A 24733-nucleotide genomic window follows, 5' to 3' on the forward strand; every position below is an offset into this window, starting at 1 on the left:
AGGTGATTGATAGCCTAGGAAGCCTGGAAGATAGTAGTTAGTAAAGTAAATCTAAATTATAGGCAGCAAATCTCTAACCTAGAGAAAAAGAAGCAGGGAGCGGACTCTGATAATTTTTCTAAATATGAAAAGGGTAATAATAAGCAATGGAGGTAATGAGTCACAAAGCACATATAGAGTGACTGTGTAAACACTGTAAAAGAAGGAAAGGGAAAAAGCAGATCTGGATGGTTAAGGTCCCATGGAACCAGTCCCATCCTATTTGTGTACATACGTATTTCCAAGCGAGATTTCTAAGGCGTCCAGACTCCGGAAAATCTCACTGAACCGCTTCTTGTTTTCAGACCCTCTCACTTGATGGTTGAGACCTGGAAGTAAGTAGGAAAGAGAAACAGTTTTGTTAAGAAATCCCAAAGGGCCTGATCCAATGTCCACTGATGTCACTGGGAGCCCTGTGCATTGCAGTGGGCTTTGGATCAGGTCCAATATACAGAGAACGAGCTGGGAGTAGATAAAATTGTGGAAAAACCGGACATTTTCCAAGGCTGCTTGGGTGACTGAGCTCCTTGGAAATAAGAAGCCAGATCCAGAGTCCACTAATGTAAATAGGAGTCTTTCCACCAGTTCCAATGGGCTAGGGAACAGGCCCAAGATCAGATAGGTAAATTAGCAAGAACTCTTTTGAGAATAGGTGCTGAACTGAAATAGCAGGAGCATTGTGGGTCAGTGCTAATGTGCATTGGAGCACCATGTGTGAGAAGCTTGCACATAGTACCTGTCTGCACTACACTTGGATCACGTTAGTAATTGGCCTCTACTTTGGACCTCAAGTCTTGTGTATCAGTTAGTGGTGCATATGACTTGTAATGTGCATTGGCAGAGGTGTGTGTGTGTGTGTGTGTGTGTGTGTGTGTGTGTGTGTGTGTGTGTGTGTGTGTGTGTGTGTGTGTGTGTGTGTGTAAAACTGCAGATTGGGATCAAGATGCATGGGCAGGGCTGAGTTGTGGAAGTTGTTCATTGCTTGAACAACACATGCTATCCTGTGTTGCAATGTGTTGCGTGTAGTAACCATTTCTCAATACCATACATGCTTATTTCTGGTGATACTCTAGCTGATGAAATATTATATCTGCTTTATTCCACGACAAGCATTCACAACACAACAATAAATTCCTGCCACTGATCTTCCAAAGGCCTGAGTATATTCTGCCAAAAATTGCACAAACAGACAGGTGGTCGTGAGCACATGTGTTTTATGGAGGATGTACAGTAGGCAAATCTTGCTTCCTACTCAGATACATTCAGTTAGGACTATTGACAGAAACTAGACCCGTCACTGCAGAAAAGCAAGGGCATTTTGAAAATAGAGAACTAGGCAGATTTGGTATAAACAGAAGTGAACTTCGCTCTTTTCTTTTTTTGGTCCCCCTGACATTCCAGGAAACAGGATGTGGTTGACCTAAATCAAGAGTTGCTTCACTTGTAGCTGAGAGGTGCAGTCAGTGAGCAAGCGCTTGCAAATGTCAGTTAATGGTGCTTGATGGAAAAGTCAGTGTCTTGTCTTGTTAATCTGACTACAACTGGTCTGTGTCCCAGCTGAAATATGCAGATTTTCAAGTCAGGTTTTTATTAGAAGGTTGGCTGCTCTGGCAGCTCCTCAGTGAGGAGTGGACTGTGGAACCCATACGCAGCCCATAGTAAGGTCCATTGCAGAGCCACACTGAAGTCCAGGGAGTGGGGAATTCTGCCTATCTGAACTCTCCAGTGTGCAGGAGGAAGGCACCTACTGTTCTGCCCTTCCAGGGTTTCTGTTACTCCCCAGTGCAAACCAGTCTTTTTTCCTCCTGCTGATACAAAAGGAGATGGGGTCATGCCCCGTTCCTTTCCTCTCAGCCTTCAGGGTGGCCTGTGCCTGCAAGGTCACAGATAGGTTGTGAGACTTTCTTTAAATCTGGAGCACAATTGTCTGGCAGGAAGTGAGGAGGTTGTGAAGGTTCTGGACAGAAGCTTTACAGCGAAGCAGAGAAAGACAGAGCAGCTTTAGAGATAATCTTACTTCCATATTCTAATAAAGCTCCTGGGTCAGGTGAAAGTGACTCTCTGTGTCAGTCATGTTGTGTCAGAGGCCAATTCATTTTAAAGAAGCATCATTAAGAGTAAAGGAAAAAGGCCAATGCAGCCCACCCCAAGCCTATCAGTTTGGTGGGCCATGGAACAGTCTGTGTTAAAGGAGCATGGCCAGTTTCCAAGCTGCAACGAAGTTCAGCACAGTGCAGGCACCTCTTCTATGAAATGGAGCACAAAGATGGGAACATTTATAACTTATTTGCTTTTGCTGAGCAAAAAACTGAGATTAATGGTTACATCATTCTTCAAAAGTCTGAGCATTTCATCCCAACAGAGAATGTAATCCAGGAGTGGGTCTGCTTTTACCGAAGGCCTGGAGGAAGTGTAGAGGTCATTTGAACTTGCCTGCCAGCCTCATGAGAGAAATTAGAGCTGATTAAAATCACCGTTGATGCTAATACACCGTTGTAAATTGTATCCTACTGCTTGCCCAGTTACCTCTCAGTGGTCCCACATCCAGCCTGTGACTTCCATGTCACGAGAGAGGAACTCTTCAAAGGTGAAAAGTCTGATCACCTATAGCAAACCTACTGTGGCCCTGCAAGTACAGTCGGGTTACATGTTAGCAAGGATACATGAGTAACACTAGAGCCTCCCATAAAATGCCAGGAGTGAGCCCGAATGTCAATGAGTGGCCCCAACAGAGAGCCAGACCTAAAATGCAAGGTAGAATCATGTTACTCTTGCAGAATGACCAGAAAGAGACCACCCAAAGAGTCTAATTTACACAACTTCATCTGTCCCACCTTGGGAATTGTGAACTAGACCACTGCAAAGAGAAGGAGCACATCTATCTCACAATCATTGACTTTTTTGTTTTTTTCCCTAGACTTACAGAAATTCTGCTCTTCACTAGACCCACAACTCAATTGGTCATAAGAGCATAAGAATAGCAATACTGGGTCAGAACAACAGTCCATCTAGCCCAGTATCCTGTCTTTCTGACACCCAGAGCATGGGGTTGTATCCATGACCAACTTGACTAATTGATAGACCTATCCTGCATGAACTTATCTAGTTCATTTCTGAATCCAGTTATACTTTTAGCCTTTACAATATCCCTTGGCAATGAGTTCCACAGGTTGACTGTGTGTTATGTGAAGAGCTACTTCCTTATGTTTGCTTTAAACCTGCTGCCTATTAATTTAATTGGGTGACCCCTGGTTCATGTGTTATGTGAAAGTGAATAAGGAAGTGTTATTTACCCTTTCTCCACATCATTCATGATTTTATAGACCCCTATCATATCTGCCCCTCGGTTGTCTCTTTTCCAAGCTGAACAGTCCCAGTCTTTTTAATCTCTCGTCATATGGATGCTCTGTCATATGCCTAATCATTTTTGTTGCCCTTTTCTGTACTCTTTCCAATTCTAATATCTTTTTTGAGATGGCCTGACCAGAACTGCATGCAGTATTCAAGGTGTGGGTGTACCACAGATTTATCCATTTCCTAATGTTTCCTAACATTGTTAGCTTTTTCTTGTGTGTGCTGCACATTGAGCAGATGTTTTCAGAGAACTATTCACGATGATTCCAGGATCTTTCCATAACTGGTAATAACTAATTTAGACTCCATTTTTATGCACTACTGGGATTGTTTTCTAGTATGCCTTACTTTGCAATTATCAACATTGAATTTCATCTGCAATTTTATTGCCCAGTTACCCAGTTTTATGAGATCCCCTTGTAACTCATTGCAGGCTTTTAAGATTTAACTATCTTGAGTAATTGTGTGTAGTCTGCAAACTTTGTCACCTCCACTGTTTTTCTACATCATTTGAGTATGTTGAACAGCACTGATCCCAGGACAGATTCTTGGAAGACCCCACTATTTACCTTTCAATGTGCAAATTGACCATTTATTCCTAACCTTTGTTTCCTATCTTCTAACCTGTTAATGATCCATGAGAGGACCTTCCCTCTTATCCCATGACTGCCTACTCTGCTTAAGAGCCTTTGGTGAGGGCAGGGCTGGCTCCAGGGTTTTTGCTGCCCCAAGCTGCAGGAAAAAAAAAAGAAGCTGCGGTCACAATCAGCAGTAGCTCCACCGTGCTGCTTTCTTCTTCAGTGGCAATTCAGCGGCAGGTCCTTCCCTCCGAGAGGTACCCGCCACCGAAGAGCCCGACGTGCCACCCCTTCCCCTTGGCCGCCCCAAGCACCTGCTTGCTGAGCTGGTGACTGGAGCCAGCCCTGGGTGACAGACCTCAAAGACTTTCTCAAAGTCCAAGTACACTATATCCAATGGATCACCCTCATCTACATGTTTGTTGACACCCTAAAAATTCTAAGATTGGTGAGGCATGATTTCCCTTTGCAAAAGCTGTGTTGACTCTTCCCCAACATAATGTGTTCACCTATGTGACTGATTCTATTCTTTACTACAGTTTGAACTAATTTGACTGGTACAGCAGTTAGGCTTACTGGCCTGTAATTGCCAGGAGCACCTCTGGAGTCTTTTTTTTAAATCAGTATCACATTAGCTATCTGCCAGACATGTGGTACATGTGGTACAGAGGCTGATTTAAGTGACAGGTTACATACCACAGTTAGTTGTTCTGCAACTTCATATGAGTTCCTTCAGAACTGTTGGGTGAATGCCAGCTGGTCCTGGTGATTTATTACTGTTTGAGTTATCAATTTGCCCCAAAACCTCCTCTGACACATCAATCTGGGATAGTTCCTCAGATTTGTCACCTAAAAAGAATGGCCCAGGTATGAATCTCCCTCACACCCTCTGCAATGAAGACCAATGCAAAGAATTCATGTAGCTTCTCTGCAACAGCCTTGTCTTCCTTGAGTGCTCCTTTAGCACCTCAATTGTCCAGTGGCCCCACTGCCTGTTAGACAGGCTTCCTGCTTCTGATGTACTTAACAAAAATGTTGCTGTTACTTTGTATCTTACTAGTTGCTCTTCAAATTCTTTTTGGCCTTCCTAATTATATTTGACTTGTCAATGTTTATGCTCCTTTTTATTTTCCTCAGTAGGATTTGACTTCTAATTTTTCAAGTGTCTTTTTGTCTCTAACCATCTCTTTGCTCTGTTTAGCCCTGGTGGCATTTTTTGGCCCTCTTGCCTTTTTTTTTTTAATTGGGAGTATACAGTTAGTCTGAGACTCTATTGTGGTGTTTTTAAATAGTTTTCATACAGCTTGCAGCCAGTTCATTCTTGTGACTGTTCCTTTTAATTTCCACCTTAACTTGCCTCCTTGTTTTTGTGTAGTTCCCCTTTTAAGTAAAATGCTACTGTGGTGGGTTTCTTTGGTATTTCCCCTCTACAAGGATGTTAAATTGAATTACATTATGGATGCTATTAGCAAGCACTTAAGCTATAGTCACCTCTTGGATGACGACTAAATCAAGAATGGCCCGTACCCGTGTGTGTTTCAGAACTAGCTGCTCCAAAAAGCAGTTATTTATGGTGTCTAGAAATTTTCTCTGTATCTCATCCTGAGGTGACATGTTCCCAGTCAATATGGGGAGAGTTAAAACCCCCATTATTGGGTTTTATGTTTTTGTAGTCTCTACTCTTCCTAGCATTTCACCGTCACCATGCTGGTCAGGTGGTTGGTAGTATATTCCTACTGCCATACTCTTGTTGTTCAAGCATGGAATTTCTATCCATAGAGATTCTTTGGTACTGTTTAGATTTAATTAAGATTTTTATTATAGTTGACTCTATGCTTTCTTTCAAAAATAGTGCCACTCCCCCATCAGTGTGACCTACTCAATCCTATATATTTTGTACCATGGTATTACCATGTCCTATAGTTTATCATCATTCCACCAAGTTTCTGTGATGCCAATTGTAGCAATATATTCATTTTAATACCAGGCACTCCAGTTCATCCATCTTAGTATTTAGACTTCTTGCATTTGTATATAAGCACTTATAAAATTTGTCAATATTTAATTGTCTGCTTTCATGTGACATAACTGATGGGAACTCATTTTTGTTTGATTGTTGCCTCACTTCCTATTGCACTTTATCAACTTCTATCCTCTCCTTTTTACTAGGATATACAGTATTCTCTTTAATAAATCCTCCAGGGATGTGTCCAAACCATGTGCTTCCTCCGTACCTGTCCACTTTCCTCCAGCCCTTAGTTTAAAAACCCCTTTGCTGGCATGTACAATTAAAAAGTTGTAATCTGGTTCCATTTTGGTTTAGGCCGAGCCCATGCTTCCTATATAGCTCCTCCTTTCCCAAAAGATTCCCCAGTTCCTAATAAACCTAAATCCGTCCTCCAAACACCATCTCATCCAAGCACTGAGATCCTGCAGTTCTGCCTGTTTCACTGGCCCTGCATGTAGAACTAGAAGCATCAGCGAATACAGCCAGAAGTCACAGACAAGTTAAAAGGACTCTTTTCTGATTTTGGCATTCTGGGAGAAATAGTCACTTCATAAAGTGAGGCACAACATATCTAACAAATCATCTGAAACTGGAAAAATTAGTCACAAGCTGTCTTTAGGAATCTAACTTCCTAACCAGTCTTGTTTTCTTTCTTGAGTGGTCACCTTCCTTTCTCCTTTATTTACAGAGTTGTAGATATAAAAGATACTGTAAAACAAGAGGAAGTGATTCATCAGTGTGTGATCTACAATAGCGATGGGCAAAATTATAGATTATGCTTTTGAAAGTGAGGATTGATTGCAAGGGAATATAAAATAGAAATAGGGTCAGCCAGTCAGGTTCCTTCACTGTATTTATCATTAAAATTTCAATTTAAAGCAGAAAGAAATTGGATTTAAGATGTTTTCCTGTCCTAGAAAATGCCAGCTCCATTAAGCAACCTGTTGTGTACTCAAAACATTCATTAATAGGGATACAGATAGTCCCTTTCTTATCCAACAGCAACGCCTATCTGTCTTGACCTGCTGTCAGCCTCCAAGCGGCCTTTCAGCACATAGAATCATAGAATATCAGGGTTGGAAGGGACCTCAGGAGGTCATCTGGTCCAACCCCCTGCTCAAAGCAGGACCAATCCCCAACTAAATCATCCCAGCCAGGGCTTTGTCAAGCCTGACCTTAAAAACCTCTAAGGAAGGAGATTCCACCACCTCCCTAGGGAACCCATTCCAGTGCTTCACCACCCTCCTAGCGAAAGTTTTTTATCCAACCTAAATCTCCCCCACTGCAACTTGAGACCATTGCTCCTTGTTCTGTCATCTGGTACCACTGAGAACAGTCTAGATCCATCCTTTTTGGAACCCCCTTTCAGGTAGTTGAAAGCAGCTATCAAATTCCCCCTCATTCTTCTCTTCTGCAGACTAAACAACCCCAGTTCCCTCAGCCTCTCCTCATAAATCATATGTTCCAGCCCCCTAATAATTTTTGTTGCCTTCTGCTGGACTCTTCCCCCCCCCAATTTTTCCACATCCTTCTTGTAGTGTGGGGCCCAAAACTGGACACAGTACTCCAGATGAGGCCTCACCAATGTTGAATAGAGGGGAATGATCACATCCCTCAATCTGCTGGCAATGCCCCTAATTATAAAGCCCAAAATGCCATTAGCCCTCTTGGCAACAAGGGCACACTGACACATATCCAGCTTCTCATCCACTGTAGCCCCTAGGTCCTTTTCTGCAGAACTGCTGCCTAGCTACTCGGTCCCCAATCTGTAGCAGTGCATGGGATTCTTCCGTCCTAAATGCAGGACTCTGCACTTGTCTTTGTTGAACCTCATCAGATTTCTTTTGGCCCAATCCTCTAATTTGTCTAGGTCCCTCTGTATCCTATCCCTACCCTCCAGCGTATCTACCAAGTTTAGTGTCATCTGCAAACTTGCTGAGGGTGCAGTCCACGCCATCCTCCAGATCAGTAATGAAGATATTGAACAAAACCGGCCCCAGGATCGACCTTTGGGGCACTCCACTTAATACCAGCTGCCAACGAGACATGGAGCCATTGATCACTACCCGTTGAGCCTAACGATCTAGCCAGCTTTCTAGCCACCTTATAGTCCATTTATCCCACCCATACTTCTTTAACTTGTTGGCAAGAATACTGTGGGAGACCGTATCAAAAGCTTTGCTAAAGTCAAGGAATAGCACATCCACTGCTTTCCCCTCATCCACAGAGCCAGTTATCTTGTCATAGAAGGCAATTAGGTTAGTCAGGCATGACTTGCCCTTGGTGAATCCATGCTGACTGTTTCTGATCACTTTTCTCTCCTCAAAGTGCTTCAGAATTGATTCCTTGAGGACCTGCTCCATGATTTTTCCAAGGACTCAGGTGAGGCTGACTGGCCTGTAGTTCCCCGGATCCTCCTTCTTCCCTTTTTTAAAGATGGGCACTACATTAACCTTTTTCCAGTCATCTGGGACCTCCCCTGATCACCACGAGTTTTCAAAGATAATGGCCAATGGCTCTGCATTCACATCCGCCAACTCCTTTAGTACCTTTGGATGCAGCGCATCCAGCCCCATGGACCTGTGCTCGTCCAGCTTTTCTAAATAGTCCAAAACCACTTCTTTCTCCAGAGGGCTGGTCACCTTCTCCCCATACTGTGCTGCCCAGTGCAGCAGTCTGGGAGCTGACCTTGTTCGTGAAGACAGAGGCAAAAAAAAGCATTGAGTACATTAGCTTTTTCCACATCCTCTGTCACTAGGTTGCCTCCCTCATTCAGTAAGGGGCCCACACTTTCCTTGACTTTTGTTTTCTTGTTGCTAACATACCTATAGAAACCCTTCTTGTTACTCTTACCATCTCTTGCTAGCTGCAACTCCAAGTGTGATTTGGCCTTCCTGATTTCACTCCTACATGCCTGAGCAATATTTTTATACTCCTCCCCGGTCATTTGTCCAATCTTCCACTTCTTGTAAGCTTCTTTTGTGTTTAAGATCAGCAAGGATTTCACTGTTAAGCCAAGCTGGTCACCTGCCATATTTACTATTCTTTCTACACATCGGGATGGTTTGTTCCTGCAACCTCCATAAGGATTCTTTAAAATACAGCCAGCAATCCTGCACTCCTTTGCCTCTCATGTAATTCTCCCAGGGGATCCTGCCCATCAGTTCCCTGAGGGAATCAAAGTCTGCTTTTCTGAAGTCCAGGGTCCATATTCTGCTGCTCTCCTTTCTTCCTTGTGTCAGGATCCTGAACTCGACCATCTCATGGTCACTGCCTCCCAGGTTCCCATCCACTTTTGCTTCCCGTATAATTCTTCCCTGTTTGAGCAGCAGGTCAAGAAGAGCTCTGCCTCTAGTTGGTTCCTCCAGCATTTGCACCAGGAAATTATCCCCTACACTTTCCAAAAACTTCCAGACCAATCTATTTACATGCCTCAAGGATCTCTGATAAAGGAACTTCATCCCATTTAAAAATAAGCTACTTGTATTCACTTTCAAGGCTCTTCATGGCCCATCACCAGTCACAGTCCACTGTTGCAAAAAAGGCAAATGTCATTCTGGTTGTATTAACAGGAGTCAGAGTAGCAGCCGTGTTAGTCTGTATCCGCAAAAAAACCAGGAGTACTTGTGGCACCTTAAAGACTAACAAATTTATTTTAGCATGAGCTTTCGTGAGCTGCAGCCAGGGGCGGCTCTACAAATTTGGCCGCCCCAAGCAATCATGCCCGGAGCCGGGGCGCGAGCGCCAGCGCAGCGCGGCTGCCGCCGCCGGACGGGCAGGGTCGGGTCGGTGCGCGCCGGCTGGCCGCTCCGGGCCGCCGCGGCGCGGCGCGCGGTTCGCGGGCGGCCCGCTGCCCTGCCTGCGTCCGCAGGCCAGGCGGAGCAGTCCAGGGGCCAGCCCACCCTCCGCCCTCATGCCCCGCGGGCCGTCGGTCACCCCCCCGGGCTCCGGGACCTCCCGCAGGCATGACTGTGGGTCCACCCACGGACACAGCCGCCCCCCGGGAAGAAAGCCCCCCCCCAGGGCGCTTGCCCCGCTGGGCTCTAGAGCCGCCCCTGGCTGCAGCTCACTTCTTCGGATGCATAGAATGGAACACACAGCAGCTCATGAAAGCTCATGCTAAAATAAATTTGTTAGTCTTTAAGGTGCCACAAGTACTCCTGTTTTATTAACAGGAGTGTTATATGTAAGACATGGAAGGTAATTGTTCCTTTCTCTTTGGCACTAATGAGGTCTTAGCTGGAGTGCTGTGTCCAGTTTTGAGAATCGCACTTTAAGAAAGATGTGAATAAATTGGAGAGAATCCAGAGGAGAACAACAAAATTATAAGAGGCTTAGAAAACATGACCTATGGGAAAAGGTAGAAAGAATTGGGCATGCTTGGTCTACAGAAGAAGACTGAGGAGACACTATACAAGTTTTACGTTATATGGTTGTTGTTAAGAGAACAGGGATCAATCTCCAGGATCAAGGGTAGGCTGAGAAGGAATTGGCTTTACAGCAAGGAAGATTTAGGTTAACCTAAGGATAATTAAGCACTTGAACAGCTGTCCTAGAGAGGCTGTGGAATCCCTATCATGTGGTAATTTTAAAGAACAGGTTAGATAAACACCTGTCGGGATGGGTCTAGATATACTTAGTCCTTTTTCAGCACAGGGGAATGGACTAGATGACCTCTTGAGGTCCCTTCAAGCCCTACATTTCTCTGATCGTCTCTCTCTCTTGCTATCAAGATGTCAATTCCCACCTCCAGTTGCCCCATGGTGCCAGCTTCAATTAGCCACTTGTTAAACTTTCAAACAGTCATCTTCATGCTTTCTCCCATGTTGCCCCTCATAATTTGAAGTAGCTCCTCAGAAACATCTACAAAGCTACTTTCATTATACTTCAAATCGCTCTTTAAAACTCCTTTACTGTAAGCCTACAAAAAAATTGACAACAGTTACGCAATGGGTGCATTGAGGCTACTGACCAATATTGTCTTGCTGCTTTCTAGCACTTCCACGTCAGTCTGTTTTTATTCACCTTTTGTCTCTTATTGTAACCTCTTTGGGGCCAGGACTGCCTAGTTCTGTGTTTACACAGTACTTAGTACAATGGGCCTCTTGTCCATTACTAAAAAGAACAGGAGTACTTGTAGCACCTTAGAGACTAAACAAATTTATTTGAGCATAAGCTTTCGTGGGCTAAAACCCACTTCAGTGGATGCATGCAGTGGAAAATACAGTAGGAAGATACACACACACACACACACACACTCACTCACTCACTCTCTAATGATAGTGATCTGTTAAGGTGAGCTATTACCAGCAGGAGAAAAAAAGTTTTTTCTTAACACCTTAATCACTCTTGTTATAGTGTGTATGGTAACACTCGTTATATATGTGTGTGTGTGTGTGTGTGTGTATGTGTATATATATATATGTGTGTGTACATATATAATCTTCCTACTGTATTTTCCACTGCATGAATCCGATGAAGTGGGTTTTAGCCCACGAAAGCTTATGCTCAAATAAATTTTAGTCTCTAAGGTGCCACAAGTACTCATCTTCTTTTTGCTGATACAGACTAACAGGGCTGCTACTCTGAAACTTGTCCATTACTGTAACTCCTAGGTACTGGTACTACTAATCCATTAATATGTGTAGCCATAAACTACCTTGAGTCTTATGAGAGATCTTAACACTATATAAGTAAACAAACACACTGGTCAGTACCAGAGAAGAAGAGGAATAATTTTTCACAAAGAATACTTGTTCTGGGAAAAAGAATAGTGGGATAAGGGTGAAACAGGATAAATGTCATTTAGATACTAGAATAATAATGTGTTGCTTTTCTGTGGTACCTTCCATCTGAGGCCCCCAAAGCCCTTCACAAATATTACTTAAGCCCCATAACCCTCATGTGAGGCAGGGAAATAATTATCCCTCTTTTATAGATGGGAAACAGACACATCACAAGGATGATCAGGGAGTGCAGCAGTCTGGTAGCAGAGGGATCATGGTGTAGTGAGGGCCTTCATGGAGAAGTTAAATAAGTTTATGGGGAAGAAAGGTCTTTCATGCCTGATGCAGAAGGCTGAAGTAGATTTGTGAAGTCTCTAGCATCCCTATTATCTAGAATATCCTTGCACATTCAGGGTATAGGAGGGGGCTCTGGGCTGGGGAAGGGGGTTGGGGTGAAGGGGGGTGAGGGGTTTGGGGTGCAGGAGAGGGCTCTGGGTTTGGGTGGGAGGCTCAGAGCTGAGTCAGGGGGTTGGGGCACAGGCTTACCACAGGGCAGCTCCCAGTCAGTGGCGCAGCAGGGCTAAGGCAGGTTCCCTGCCTGTCCTGGCTCCATGCTGCACCCCGGAAGCAGCGAGCATGTCCGGTTCCTAGGCGAGGGGGCCAGGAGGCTCTGCACGCTGCTCTCACCTACAGGTACCACCCCTGGGTCCCATTGGCTGTGGTTCCCAGCCAATAGGAGTGTGGAGCCAGTGCTCAGGGTGGGAGCAGCATGCAGAGCCCGGTGCAAAATTGGACCCCTGGCACCCCTAGTCTGCTCCATCACTGTGACTGAGACAGTAATGAAACCCTTCCAGTACCAACTCTGCATATTGGTTTGCAACATGCAGGCTCAAGAAAGGGGACTGCTGTGTAAGGCTAATGCTGGGGCACAGCTGTCCAACTCTCAAGGGCTAGAGTGAGCAAAGGCCTGTCACTCTCCTGGCCTCCAGAGATAACTAGACCAAGAGTCATCTGATCTATGTCTACCCTGCAAAAGCCCCATTAGCCTTGTTCTCCGTTTGCTCTTGTTGTGGGAAAGGCAGGCTCCCCCAGTAGTGGGTGTGCAGAGCAGTATGGATATTTTTAGAAGGAGAAGTTGTTGCTCTGCAGAATGGCAGAAGCACCACTTCCCTTTCAGCCACTGATGCCTCATTTCACAGTAAGTGCATTTTCTCAAACCCTAGAACAGCTGACTCTTCAGTTTGGTACCAGCCTTCCAGAGTCTCTGGCTGCTGCAGGAATTCCCAGTGGTGCCTGCCTCTTTCCCTGCTCTTGATACTGATCACAGCCGCAAAGAACTATTATTTTCTAACAGATCACTTTTCTCTTTGGCTGCAATACAGTTTGCAGAGCTGGCCCAAGCACTCCAACTGCACAGGGCCTCAGTTCTCAGTCCATGTTCATCTTTTAAGTATCACTGGGAACTGAAGCTATTCTCCACGTAAGGATATATGAATCTCAGGGGCAGTAACTCAAAGTCCACTGTTTGCACTGCAGAGTCTGATCCAAATTTGACCAAATAAACTTGTCTGAAGCTCTCTGAAGTCCTGCTACTCTCCTCTGTGAAAGCTTCTCTATTTTCAGTAACCTAGACATCTCCTCGCACCTCATCGTCCTATTATTAACAGAAAAAGTAGCTCAAGCTGCTACTTGTGAGAGAGAAGACTGAGCTGAAGTTCAGAGAAGTGATAAACAGGACCGTCCTTAGGATTTTTGGGGCCCTACACAGTATTATTAAACTGGTGCCCCTATGCTTCACTGAAAGTGGGCCCCAGCCAGAGCCTCTGACCCCAGTGTGTCGAGGGGGCACAGCCCCCACCCCCACCTGTGGACCCTCCCCCAGAACTCCTCCCCCCCTTACTGACACACACTGAGCTTGTACATAGCAGATGCTGCAGCAGTGGCTCAAGGCGGGCTTTGTGCTGTCACATGGGGGCTGCATCTTGCCAGAGCCCATGGCCCTCCTGCAGCCCCTAGCCACTCCTGGGTCACCACGAGCATTTTGACAAGAAGTACCAAGCAGTAATAACAATAATAATACAAGTGTGTGTGTTTGTGTGTGTGTGAGAGCCAGTGTGTGTGAGACACACTGCATTGGGGGACTGTGACTCGTGAGTGTATGTGGGTGACAGCCAGGGTGTGTGTGTGTGAGAGAGAGAGAGAGAGAGAGAGAGAGACAGACAGACAGACAGACAGACATGATCGCACTGTCACTTTAAGTCCCTCCTGCCTTCCCCCGCGAGGCCTGGCTCCCCCTGCCCCTCCCGCTGACTCACATGGAAGTTTCCCTCCTCCTGTCCTGGCCCCAACCTGGCCCCCGCCAGAGACCGAGTGGCACAGGCAGGCCAGGTCCAGGGAGGGACGCCACTCTCGGTGGCGGTGGGCCGGGCCGCTGTGCTGCCACTGACCAGCCACGCTACTCTGAGCTCGCTGGGGCGGCAGAGCCTGAGGCTGGAGTCCTCAGCTGGTCTGGTAGGGCCAGGGAGAAGCCCGCCAGCCCAGCATGGTGGTGGGGCCGGAGAAGAGAGGATTCCAATCGTGACCCGCGAGGGGAATGGTGCCCCAAATTTTCGTCTGCCCTATGCAGCCATGTATGCTGTGTATGCCTAAGGGCAGCTCTTTTTCTCTCCTGCTGATAATAGCTCACCTTAACTGATCACTCTCCTTATAGTGTGTATGGTAACACCCATTGTTTCATGTTCTCTGTGTATATATATATTTTTTCCTACTGTATTTTCCACTACATGCATCCGATGAAGTGGGGCTGTAGCCCACGAAAGCTTATGCTCAAATAAATTTGTTAGTCTCTAAGGTGCCACAGGTACTCCTGTTCTTTTTGCGGATAGACTAACATGGCTGCTACTCTGAAACCTTACAACACAATGCTTCACAGATTTCTTGGAAAAGTCAGAACCAAACTGTTTTACAGACACAAGACCATTTCCTATAATCTCCTCCGTATTTCTCACATTCTCCACCTACTTTCATGTGTGCATCACCCCAAGCAAAAGCACTAAAGCAAATCATACATAACTGATAGGAAACAGAGGACTGGCAAAGTCAAACTTTCTGAGCAAGGGGTGAGATACCTGACATGAGTATAATATAGAAAAAAAAATTATTAGACAAAATTTTACTCCAGTTCCAGGAAGGAGACAGCCCTTTTAAGATACCATTAGGTCCCAAGCCTCTGGGGAGAGGCCACGATGACAGATATGGGTGTAATTCAGAGAAATATTGAACAGTTCTGCAGAAATTCAAAAAGCAGGCAACTTGGTCAAAATATAGGTAACACAGCTAATGCGCAGTACCCAGAGTAATGTCAATACTACATCATAATACTCTGCCCTTTACTGAGGTGTTCAAAATGCTTTATGAATGTTAATGAACTTAGACTCACAACCCCCCCATGAGATCTTACCTATCAAGGTCCCTATATGGCTCCTAGTACCTATGGTCAGTATAATTATCCCAGTTTTGCAAATTGGGAAGCTGAGGGAGAGAGAGAGGTGACATGAGACATTCAAGGCATCACAGAGTCAGCTGCAGATATTGTAACAGAACCCAGGAGTCCTAACTCCCCACCTCCTGCTGCAACCACTAAACTCCCTCTCTTTCCAAAACTATTTGGGTCAGGCTTTCAGTTGCATGGAATGACACTGGGTTGCTGGCTAATGTTGAATCAAATACTTGTGACAGACTTGGCATTTTTCAGGCCATTTCCCATCAGGCAGAACTGCTCCTCTCTAGTAAAAGCAACACACACACACACCCCTCACCCTCAAATCACAACAATCAGCAATACTAGCATGTTATACCACAAAGAGCATTTTTTTCACCCTAAAGATCTCTTCATACTATTAATGGTCAAAAAGTCCCTATAGGCTCAAAATGCTGCTGAAATCTTTAATGGTGGAAATTGAGCACGTGTGCAATCGCCTGTTTGCAAAATAAAAATAAGGTAAGTGTTCCATTCTTTTCTCTCTCCAATTAGCAAAGCTTTGTCTCCCTGAATGGGAAGTCACCTGGAGTGTTGCGTTTGGTAAACAAAGCTGGCTTTTTTTTTTTTTAGTTAGAAAAAAGCATGTGAAACCTTGAACTGGTTATTTCTGCACTATTGAAAATAAGAAAATGCCATTGGGCCTGAGGATGTTTATTGTTGAGGAAGAGACTCTTAAAAATAGGGGTTATAACAAAAAGGGTTTGAAGAACCTCAACCCAGAAGAGTGGCACTGTGTACTGCAGGAGACACATCCACAGTCTCAGAGAGAACACTGGAGCCCGTGACTCCTGACAATGGAGGCTCTGCAATCTTTTCTCTTACAAGAGTCTAGCTTCCACTACAACTAACCAACAGCTGCATCTGGCAGAAAGAAAGAGCTGTAGTAAAGCACATGGAACAAGCCAGGTCTTCATGCAAAGGCAAAGACACAGGAACATTAGTTTACCATTGATCTACCACAGCCTGCTAGGCATTTCAGACTGACACAAGAGATGGCCCTTATCCCATAGAACTTACATTATAAACCCTTCACAAAGTTATTTCAAATGCCATCACATACCACTTGGTTCAGGGTCTCCCATGACTGGGTCTTCTGTGTTTTGGTCTGAAAGCAGCAGGGTCCCAGTTTACCCAGCTCTGAATCGCAGCCAAGCTGAATAAAACACAAATCCTTGACCAATTCTGATGTTATCAGGTTATCCAGAGAGTCCATATGAGTCGCATGCTAAGGGAATTGACAGAGAAGCCCTGGTCTAAGTGCAGCCGCTTTAACCAATCTACTTCCTGCAGACACATTTCCGTGTAAGGAAACTGTGTGCAGTGTACATTTGTTTGATCGTGCAGTTTGCATACATTCAGATCTGTCTGTGAACAACAAAGAAGGGCCCATTTTACAACTCCGTTGGCTTCAGTGCCTACAGCAGCACAAACTCTCACTGTTCTGAGTTCTTGTATACAGGTAACCTTCACTGTCACCCCAGGAAAACATAACCCATAATTCCAAACTCCTGGGGTATGAGTCTGTGCACATTTATGTGGGAACATGCAAGTGGTACTAGATGCACAGTGAATGTGGCCATTGGTTTAAAAGACTCTTCTTAAAATATTTCAGTAGAGCACCATGTAGCAGCACTTATTCCAAAATAATATATTCAGTCACACCAAGAGAAGAGGGATTAGTTTGGGACAGCAGGAGAATAGTAGAAATTGACCAAAACCCCACACTTATCTGAACCTCTTGTTCCACGCTTTGGTGGTTTGGACAAACTGGAACTGAGACACTCCCCGCCCCATCCCTCAAAATTTTGGTTTTGCAAAACCCAAACCTGACCAAGTCTTTTCAAAGTTGAGCTCTGGTTTCCCCAGCTCACCTCTAATATGACACAATCTGCTCCTTGCTCGAGTCAGTATTTCTTAGGGTATGTTTACACTGCAAGCTGGGGTATAATTACCAGCTCAAAGAGACATACCCACACGAACTCCAGTTGAGCTAGCACACTAAAAACAGGCTAGCCACTATGGCTCAAGCGGCAGGAGGGGCTAGCCACCCCAAGTATGTACCTGTCCAAGCTAGGCATGTACACTCTAGGCATGTACCTGGCAGAGCTAGCCCCTCCTGCTGCTCATGGCACTTCAGCCATACTCTATTTTTAGAATACTTGCTCAAGTGGAGCTAGTGTGGGGATGTCTCCTCGAGTTGAGAGTGTAATTCCCAGCTCAAAGTGTAGACACACCCCAAGACCCATGAAGAGGTTTCTCACATTGAAACCCATCTTGAAGACAACTAAGCATCGCTTGAAGTCTTTACATCAGGATTGGATGTCTTCCTAATAGATATGCTCTAGATCATTAGCAAGCTATTGGGCTTAATGCAGGAATCACTGGGTGGAATTCTATGGCCTGTGTGATGCAGGAGGTCAGACTAGATGATCACAAAGGTCCCTTCTGGTCTTAAAACCTATGAATCTCACAGAAATACTTATGTGTTTGAAAACCAGTGATACAGGAAATGTAAGACACATTTATTCAAAAACTATGGATTTATCTACATAAAGTGAGTTGTGAACTCTAGGGTTCACCCTACAGTCAGAGTAAACTTCAGTGGCTTCCCCTGCAATTACTGATCATAATATAAAGGTGAACCAGTCTCATGGCATAAACATAGGTCTGTCATGCTTGGCAGTGAAACAATTCATTTTCTTTCATTGACTCACAAATAATTATTTATAAAAGACACAGTTGTTTGCTCTATATAACCAGAGAAAGGCTCTTGCCTATAACTTCAGCCTGTGTCAGATGCCACAGATTGCAAACACAGGTCTGCAGGGTTGGTGAGCGATAGCCATACCTTCACACCACTGCAGGTTGGACTAGAGAATTGCAGCTAATATTTCACAACCAGAGGCGACATCTGCTGACTCAGTTGGGTCAGATGACAGCAAACTGACCGGACACCACTTAATTTTATAGCTTCCTGTTCCTGCACCACCTTTTGTCTGAGCAACTAGTCTCTTAGGCTGGTTGCTGCCCAGACCCCCTGGAGAACAAACTCCTGCTACCCAAACCAGTCTTCTGACCTGGCTGTACACTATCCTGACATGCCCAAACCTGGATCTGCCTGCTATCTACGCTAACCAGACTGCTCCTGACCCTTGCCTATGCACTGATTACCCTCCTCCCACCAACTAATGTCCTGGCTGCTGAACTTGCTGCACCAAGGACTATGAAACTATCCCTCCATGATCGTTCAGCAAGGCCTGGCTGCTGACGACCATGTGCATCAACATGTGATCAGCAGCCCTGACCTCAAACCTCATGGCTCTGCTTGCTCACAGCGGGCCATGACAGCATCCCAGGTTCAAAGGTGTTTGAATCACGATAATAAATACTCTGTTTTTTTAGCTTTCCTCATGAATATGAATTGATAGCTGAATCTCAGAACTCGGGGTTGTCAGACTAAGGAAATTAAGGGACTTATTACCTGTGCTCCCATGAGGAATACATGCTAGAACCAATCGCTTCTCCACTTTCCATAGTAGGCAGGATATATGCCACCTGTGTGATGAGGTAACCAGACCCAATGAAGAAGTTCAGAGCCGCTCACTTATTTCTATTCATGTGGCTGTTTCTGGGTGGGTATAAAAGGGCATCCTGCAGCTATGAGCATGAACGTTATTGGTTGCGAGCTTTAGGGTAAGTGGTGTTGACAAGTTTCTGTGGTTTAAAATGCAGAACTGTGGACACAAAACATTTAATTTCCTCTAACTCATCAGCCTTCTTCCTTGTTCTGACTCAATCTTGTGATCCCTCTCTCATTGGGTTGTCTCTTCAAGACCAATACAGTAACTAAATTCCTGGGTGGGAAGCCTGATCCAGGGTCATTGTGACAATGTGCAATGCTGGTTGGAAAAGCAGCTGTCGCAGGAACTCCAGAATTTTTGTGGCTTGTGGTTTACAGAAGCCACAAGAAGCATGATTTTCCTTTCACCCCTCTCTGCCAATTGCTATGGTAATACAGTCCGTTAGAATTCTCACTGCAGCTGCATCATTGTTCCTGTGGCAGCCTCTTAGCCACAAGTACAGAACCCTGTCTCTCCTACCACATACACTACCCACAGAGAGTCAGGATTATAGCATTGCTGGAGGACTTATGAGAGCTAAGGCCACGGCAGCATTTCCATCCTAAACACTTATCTTTTATAAATATATAACCTAAAAAGAAAATTACCTTTTGGGTTGAAATTTTTCAGTCCTATGTGAACATTGTGTGTTCATTATTATACAGCTACAGAAATGTCTGTCATATTCATTTGGGGGGGTTGGGATTGTTTGTATACTGGTAATAAAAAAATCTAGGTGACATTATCGGTCTGACTCTCCTCACACGCACACTGGAGATACTGTATTGACTTCAAAGGAGTTTCTCCTGGTTTACATCAGTGCAAACAGAAGGAGAAAGAGCATGAAAAGCCAGGTTACAAGTTATGGAAGGGCTTGGCTGGATACATGTGTGTTGCGGCTCACCAGCTGCTTAGGCATCATCTGCACAAGATAAGCCTAAATTTCAACATTTGTATTTAGAAACCTTCAGCATCTGGGGTATTTGAACTGGGGCTCAGGTCCACCTTTAATTTAAGTAGCTATTTGCGGGGGTGGTTATTTCATTAAACAAAGCAGTCACACTGAAATCTCCCTCTGCTGAAAAACTTAACCAGAACAGCCTCTCACAGGCACCTTCTATCACTAATGCCAGCACTCCCTTGGGTTCCACCCCATCTCCTTGTATTAGTCAAACATGAAACATCTCCAGATATGTGAGACAGGTTGGAAAGCTTTCCCTGTTTCCCCACATGTACCCTCATGCCCAGATGCCTCAATGAGCCTCACACTCATGCAATCCTCCTATGAAAGAAGGGCCTAAACTGCAAAGTTTGTGTTAAGATCAAGGTCTACAAAGCTTGGAGGTGCTCAGAGCTGCAGTGGAGAAAAAGGCCCATCTCTATCCTCTATACCCACAGATGTGCCCACATACACAAGATGTGCCCCACAGATCTTTGCCCACATACACAAGATGAAGTACGAGCACATGTAAGTCAAAGAGTTCTCTAGTTCAGTGGTTCTCAACCAGGGGTATGTGTACCCATGGGAGTACTCAGAGGTTTCTACGTGGTACTGAAATCATCTAGATCAGTGTTTCTCAGCCTGAGAGTTGCAGCCCCCAGGGGAGTCACAGGATGGGTTATGGGGGAATTGCAAGTGCAGGGCTGGCATCAGGGGGTGGCAAACAGGGCTTAAGTCATAGGCAGCAGGGTTTGGGCTTCAAACCAGGCTCAAATATCACAGATATATAAGTACAATAAATATATTCTAATAGAATTGTTTTATTTTAAAATTTATTTTATTGTGTAATTATATGGTAAAAATGAGAAAGTAAGCAATTTTTCAGTAATAGCATGCTGTGACACTTTTGTATATTTAGGTCTGATTTTGTAAGCAAGTAATGTTTAAGTTAGGTGAATCTTGGGGTTCGCAAGACAAATCAGACTCTGGAAAGGTTGAGAACCACTACTCTAGTTCCTCAGTGGAAACAAAGAAAGCCATAGGCCCTTGGATTCCTATGCTGGTGGCTAGCAATTCTCCCTCCTCCTTCTGGTGCCCTCACCAATATTCAGCTCTCAGGCCAGGTCTACACTAAGGCGGGGGGGGGGGGGGAGTGCGGGATCGAACTAAGGTACGCAAGTTCAGCTACGCGAATAGCGTAGCTGAACTCAAACTACCTTAGTTCGAAGTACTCACCCATCCAGATGCCGCGGGATCGAAGTCTGCGGCTCCCCCGTCAACTCCGCCACCGCCGTTTGTGGTGGTGGAGTTCCGGAGTCGACGGGAGCACGTTCGGAGTTCGATATATCGCGTCTAGATTAGACGCGATATATCGAACTCCGAGAAGTCGAACGCTAGCCGCCGACCCGGACGGTAAGTATAGACGTACCCTTAGTCACATCTTCTCCAGGCAGGCTGTGGGGAGTTTGTTCTTCTTTTCCCTTTTCTCCCTAATGTGGAATTACCTTTGTTTCCTCAACATTTTCCCCTTTTGCTACCGAAAAACAAAAGCTCAGCTTCAGGAAAGCAGCAGCAGTGCAACTTCTCTGCCTGTTTGTGGTGGCAACAGGTTCTGTGCTTATTCAGAACAAATTTCAGAACTAGAAAGTTTTAGACCCATTGTCCAACTTTTCTGATAAACACAACAAAGGAACAGAGAAAATAAACCAGTATCCACATGTTCTGTTTCTTTTCTAAGGTCTAATCTGCTGTTTGGTGGAAGTCTCTTGACTTCAGATTCATGCGCCTACATCAGTGACTAGAACACAGGATTGAATTACATTTCCAATAAATGTACCACTGACTCACTGTGTAACTACTTAACCTCGCTATGCCTCAGTTTCACTTTGTTAACTGGGGATAATTATGCCTACCCAGTTTTGTAAAGCATTTTGATATTTATAGATAAAAAGTGCTATTGAAGTGTTTTATGTTGTGCAAAGACATTTATAGCAAACAGGGCTACAATGTGATACCAACAGATAAATGCTAATAAATCTTAGGCACTGCAGAGACTTTAATTCTTAGGAAGTTCCTGGCACTATAAAAGTTCTTAATATAACAACAGGGCTGCTTTTGAAACCCATTAAATTCATTCATGGTGTCTCCAACATACAGTATAAAATAGTGCCCAATAGAAGTTTATATCAAATTTCTAATCTGGATTAAGTGTCATTTCCTTCTCATGTTTTAAATGTGATCTCCCACACTCAGGTCTCTGAGCTATTCTCTGCAATTATCTGAATATCAGTGCCTCCAACCTCAAATTATTTGGATTATTAGTAGAACTTTCCTTAATCAGGACATATTGTACCCAATTCAGTCAGTCCCCATTAAACTCTTAGTGGAAACATCACACCAGAGATCCCGAAATCCCTGATCTCCTCTCCCATCTCAGCCAGTCAGAGGGGAGAGGCGTGTGCTTTGACTCACTCTGCTGCCAACTCATTTCTGCCTTCCACACCTAGCAGTTTCTGCTCACCTCCCTGTTTGAACACCAAACCCAGGCTCACTAGCAAGACTTTTCTAAATAAATCACTTTGAGATGTACATGCCAGTGGGTGCAAAGCCTGAGGAAACTGAACATTTTCAGAAAGGAAAAACTCACTCCACAGATTTATTGGAACCAAGATCATTGCAAGGAGCTGTGGGATATATAAACTATTGAAAGTTTGGGTAAAGTAGTAAATATTTACATTTAGCATATTTCTGAATTCACATACCTAGAGCCAGCAGTTGTATCAAAGCCTGCTACTATAGCATTGGAAAAACACAACACATCTGGCTATTAGACATGGATTCAAACCAGAACCCCGCATCCAAGCTAGGGTGACCAGATAGCAAGTGTAAAAAATTGGGACACGGGGTGGGGGGTAATAGGTGCCTGTATAAGAAAAAGCCCCCAAAATCAGGACTGTCCCTATAAAATTAGGACATCTGATCACTCTAATCCAAGCACAATGAACTTTGGGGAAGTTTGAAAATTAAATTTGCAATTCAGGCCTATTCCAAATTTCTTCAGGACTCCAAAAGGAGCTGAACTAGGAGCATCAATTCTGAACTGGCAGCTTCTTCAGCTAATTTCCTTTAATTACTAATTACTGCATGACCTTTACAAACAGAAGTAGTGAGGGACAGATGATTAAATAATGAGAACATTATTTCCCATTACAATCCAATTGTTTTCGGTTACTCTTCTAAAGGGGGAAGAGCAGTGTTCCAGGGGAGAGAAGGAGAAAGGATAGCACTAGGGAAGGATTGTTTGGCTGCTCGGATTTCATTCTTAGCAAATCTGCAACTCCTAACTATGTAGAAAGAATACAAGGAACATTCCCAGGAAGAATCTAATCCCCATGTGAGGAACTCAGCAAATAGTGGTTCAAGTACACCAACAATAGGGAAGGGAGGTATCCCTTATTTCAACCTAGTGTAGAACCCAGGAGTCAGGACTCCCAGACTCATGAGTTTAACCACTCCGCTTTTCTTACTGTATTGGTTTTGTTAAAGCAAAGAAAGCAGAATCCTGAGCTTTCTTTGGGCAGATGCCCACAAAAAGGAAGTACGGGAATTCTTCAGAAATGGATCAGCTTCTACAGTCACATCAACATATGGGGAGTAATAGACAGTCATGCCCCAGAGACATTTAATCTCATAAATAGTCCCTGTCTCTCCATTTGTAGTTGAAGCAAGATTATAATTTATCCCTAGAGCAGAAAGCCTTTTCATTTGCACCCAGCACTGAGATCGCCTACAAGACAATTGCTACATCTCCTTATTGCTTTTCTAATTAACAGCTGTACATCCAGTGACTGCATTAGAAAAAGTTAAGTGCTACATTGCAGAGCAGCCCCTTCTGTGTTTCCTATTAACCTTTCCCATGGGGAAAAGCACTGGTCTTTTTATAAGAACGTTTTTTCCCAGCATGCCAGCCCCAGGGTTGGGGGGCAGGCCTTTTAAATGTGGCAGAAAGGCACAGCTGCTGCTCTAAAGTAGCTAGCTGTTGCATCTTCCTTCCAGATGGGGTGAATATCCTTAGGTTCCTGGGGAGACAGCATGGCATGTTCTCCTGTACATGTTCCTGAATTGCATTTACTGTTTTAAACTAGGAAAATACTGGGTTCTTCATCTTCAAACAGATTTTTTTTATCCTAGCACTCTGCTAGCAAAAATATTTGCCTGAAATACAATGCTGCTCTTAAGTAGGGTCTAACTCTTCCCCTGTGGTACGGAAGGCTGTGGTTTGGGTTCTGTTAACAATTAACTTAGGTTTAAACAGAAACTGGGAATGGTTGGGTCATTACACTAATTGAATCTATTTCCCTATGTTAAATTCTCCTCACACCTTCTATGGGTCATCTCAATTATTACTTCAACGTTTTTTTTTTCTCCTGCTATAGCTCATTGCAATTGATTAGACTCTTCCTGTTGGTAGGCATACTTCCACCTTTTCATGTTCTCTGTATGTATAACTATCTCCTGTGTGTGTGTTCCATTCTATGCATCTGAAGAAGTGAGCTGTAGCCCACGAAAGCTCATGCTGAAATAAATTTGGTAGTCTCTAAGGTGCCACAAATATCCTGTTCTTTTTGTTCCTGTGTGGTGTAGAAATGACCAGGTGGTAATAAGAGCCAAAGCTGCCATCATCCAACCTGAACTGAATCAAGCAGGCCACCAGGATGCAGAATAGTCAGAGCTGGTATGGGCCAGCCTGAGAAGAGGCCCTAATGAGGTCTGCTAATCACAGCTTGCAGTAGGACCCTGAGAGGCTCCCCAACCCTCTGCAAATAACGTTTTCTAAACTTCTGCTCTAAAAATTCCCAGTCTCCCCTTCAGTACTCTTGCTGAACTGGCCTCAGAATGAAAGAGCTGTAGTTAGCGGCTCAGGCAT

The 24733-nt window shown here is 44.5% G+C and overlaps 1 protein-coding gene across 3 annotated transcripts in view; it reads right to left on the bottom strand.

Annotated features, from left to right (window-relative positions):
- Positions 1 to 24733, bottom strand: part of LOC120390904 (GEM interacting protein) — a 55189-nt gene that overhangs the window by 24780 nt on the left and 5676 nt on the right. The window contains exons 1-2 of one of the 3 annotated variants that reach the window (XM_039513902.1): positions 16307 to 16517; positions 275 to 368 (exon numbers count right to left, since the gene is read on the bottom strand). In XM_039513902.1, coding sequence (XP_039369836.1) covers positions 275 to 368; positions 16307 to 16328 — 116 coding nt within the window. In that variant the 5' untranslated portion in view covers positions 16329 to 16517. Of the gene's footprint in view, positions 1 to 274; positions 369 to 775; positions 902 to 16306; positions 16518 to 24733 lie in introns of those variants that run through there. The other 2 variants (XM_039513903.1, XM_039513901.1) reach the window with 2 other exon arrangements.

The sequence above is a fragment of the Mauremys reevesii genome, linkage group 25 (assembly GCF_016161935.1).
Source record: "Mauremys reevesii isolate NIE-2019 linkage group 25, ASM1616193v1, whole genome shotgun sequence".
Classification (NCBI taxonomy): Eukaryota; Metazoa; Chordata; order Testudines; family Geoemydidae; genus Mauremys; species Mauremys reevesii.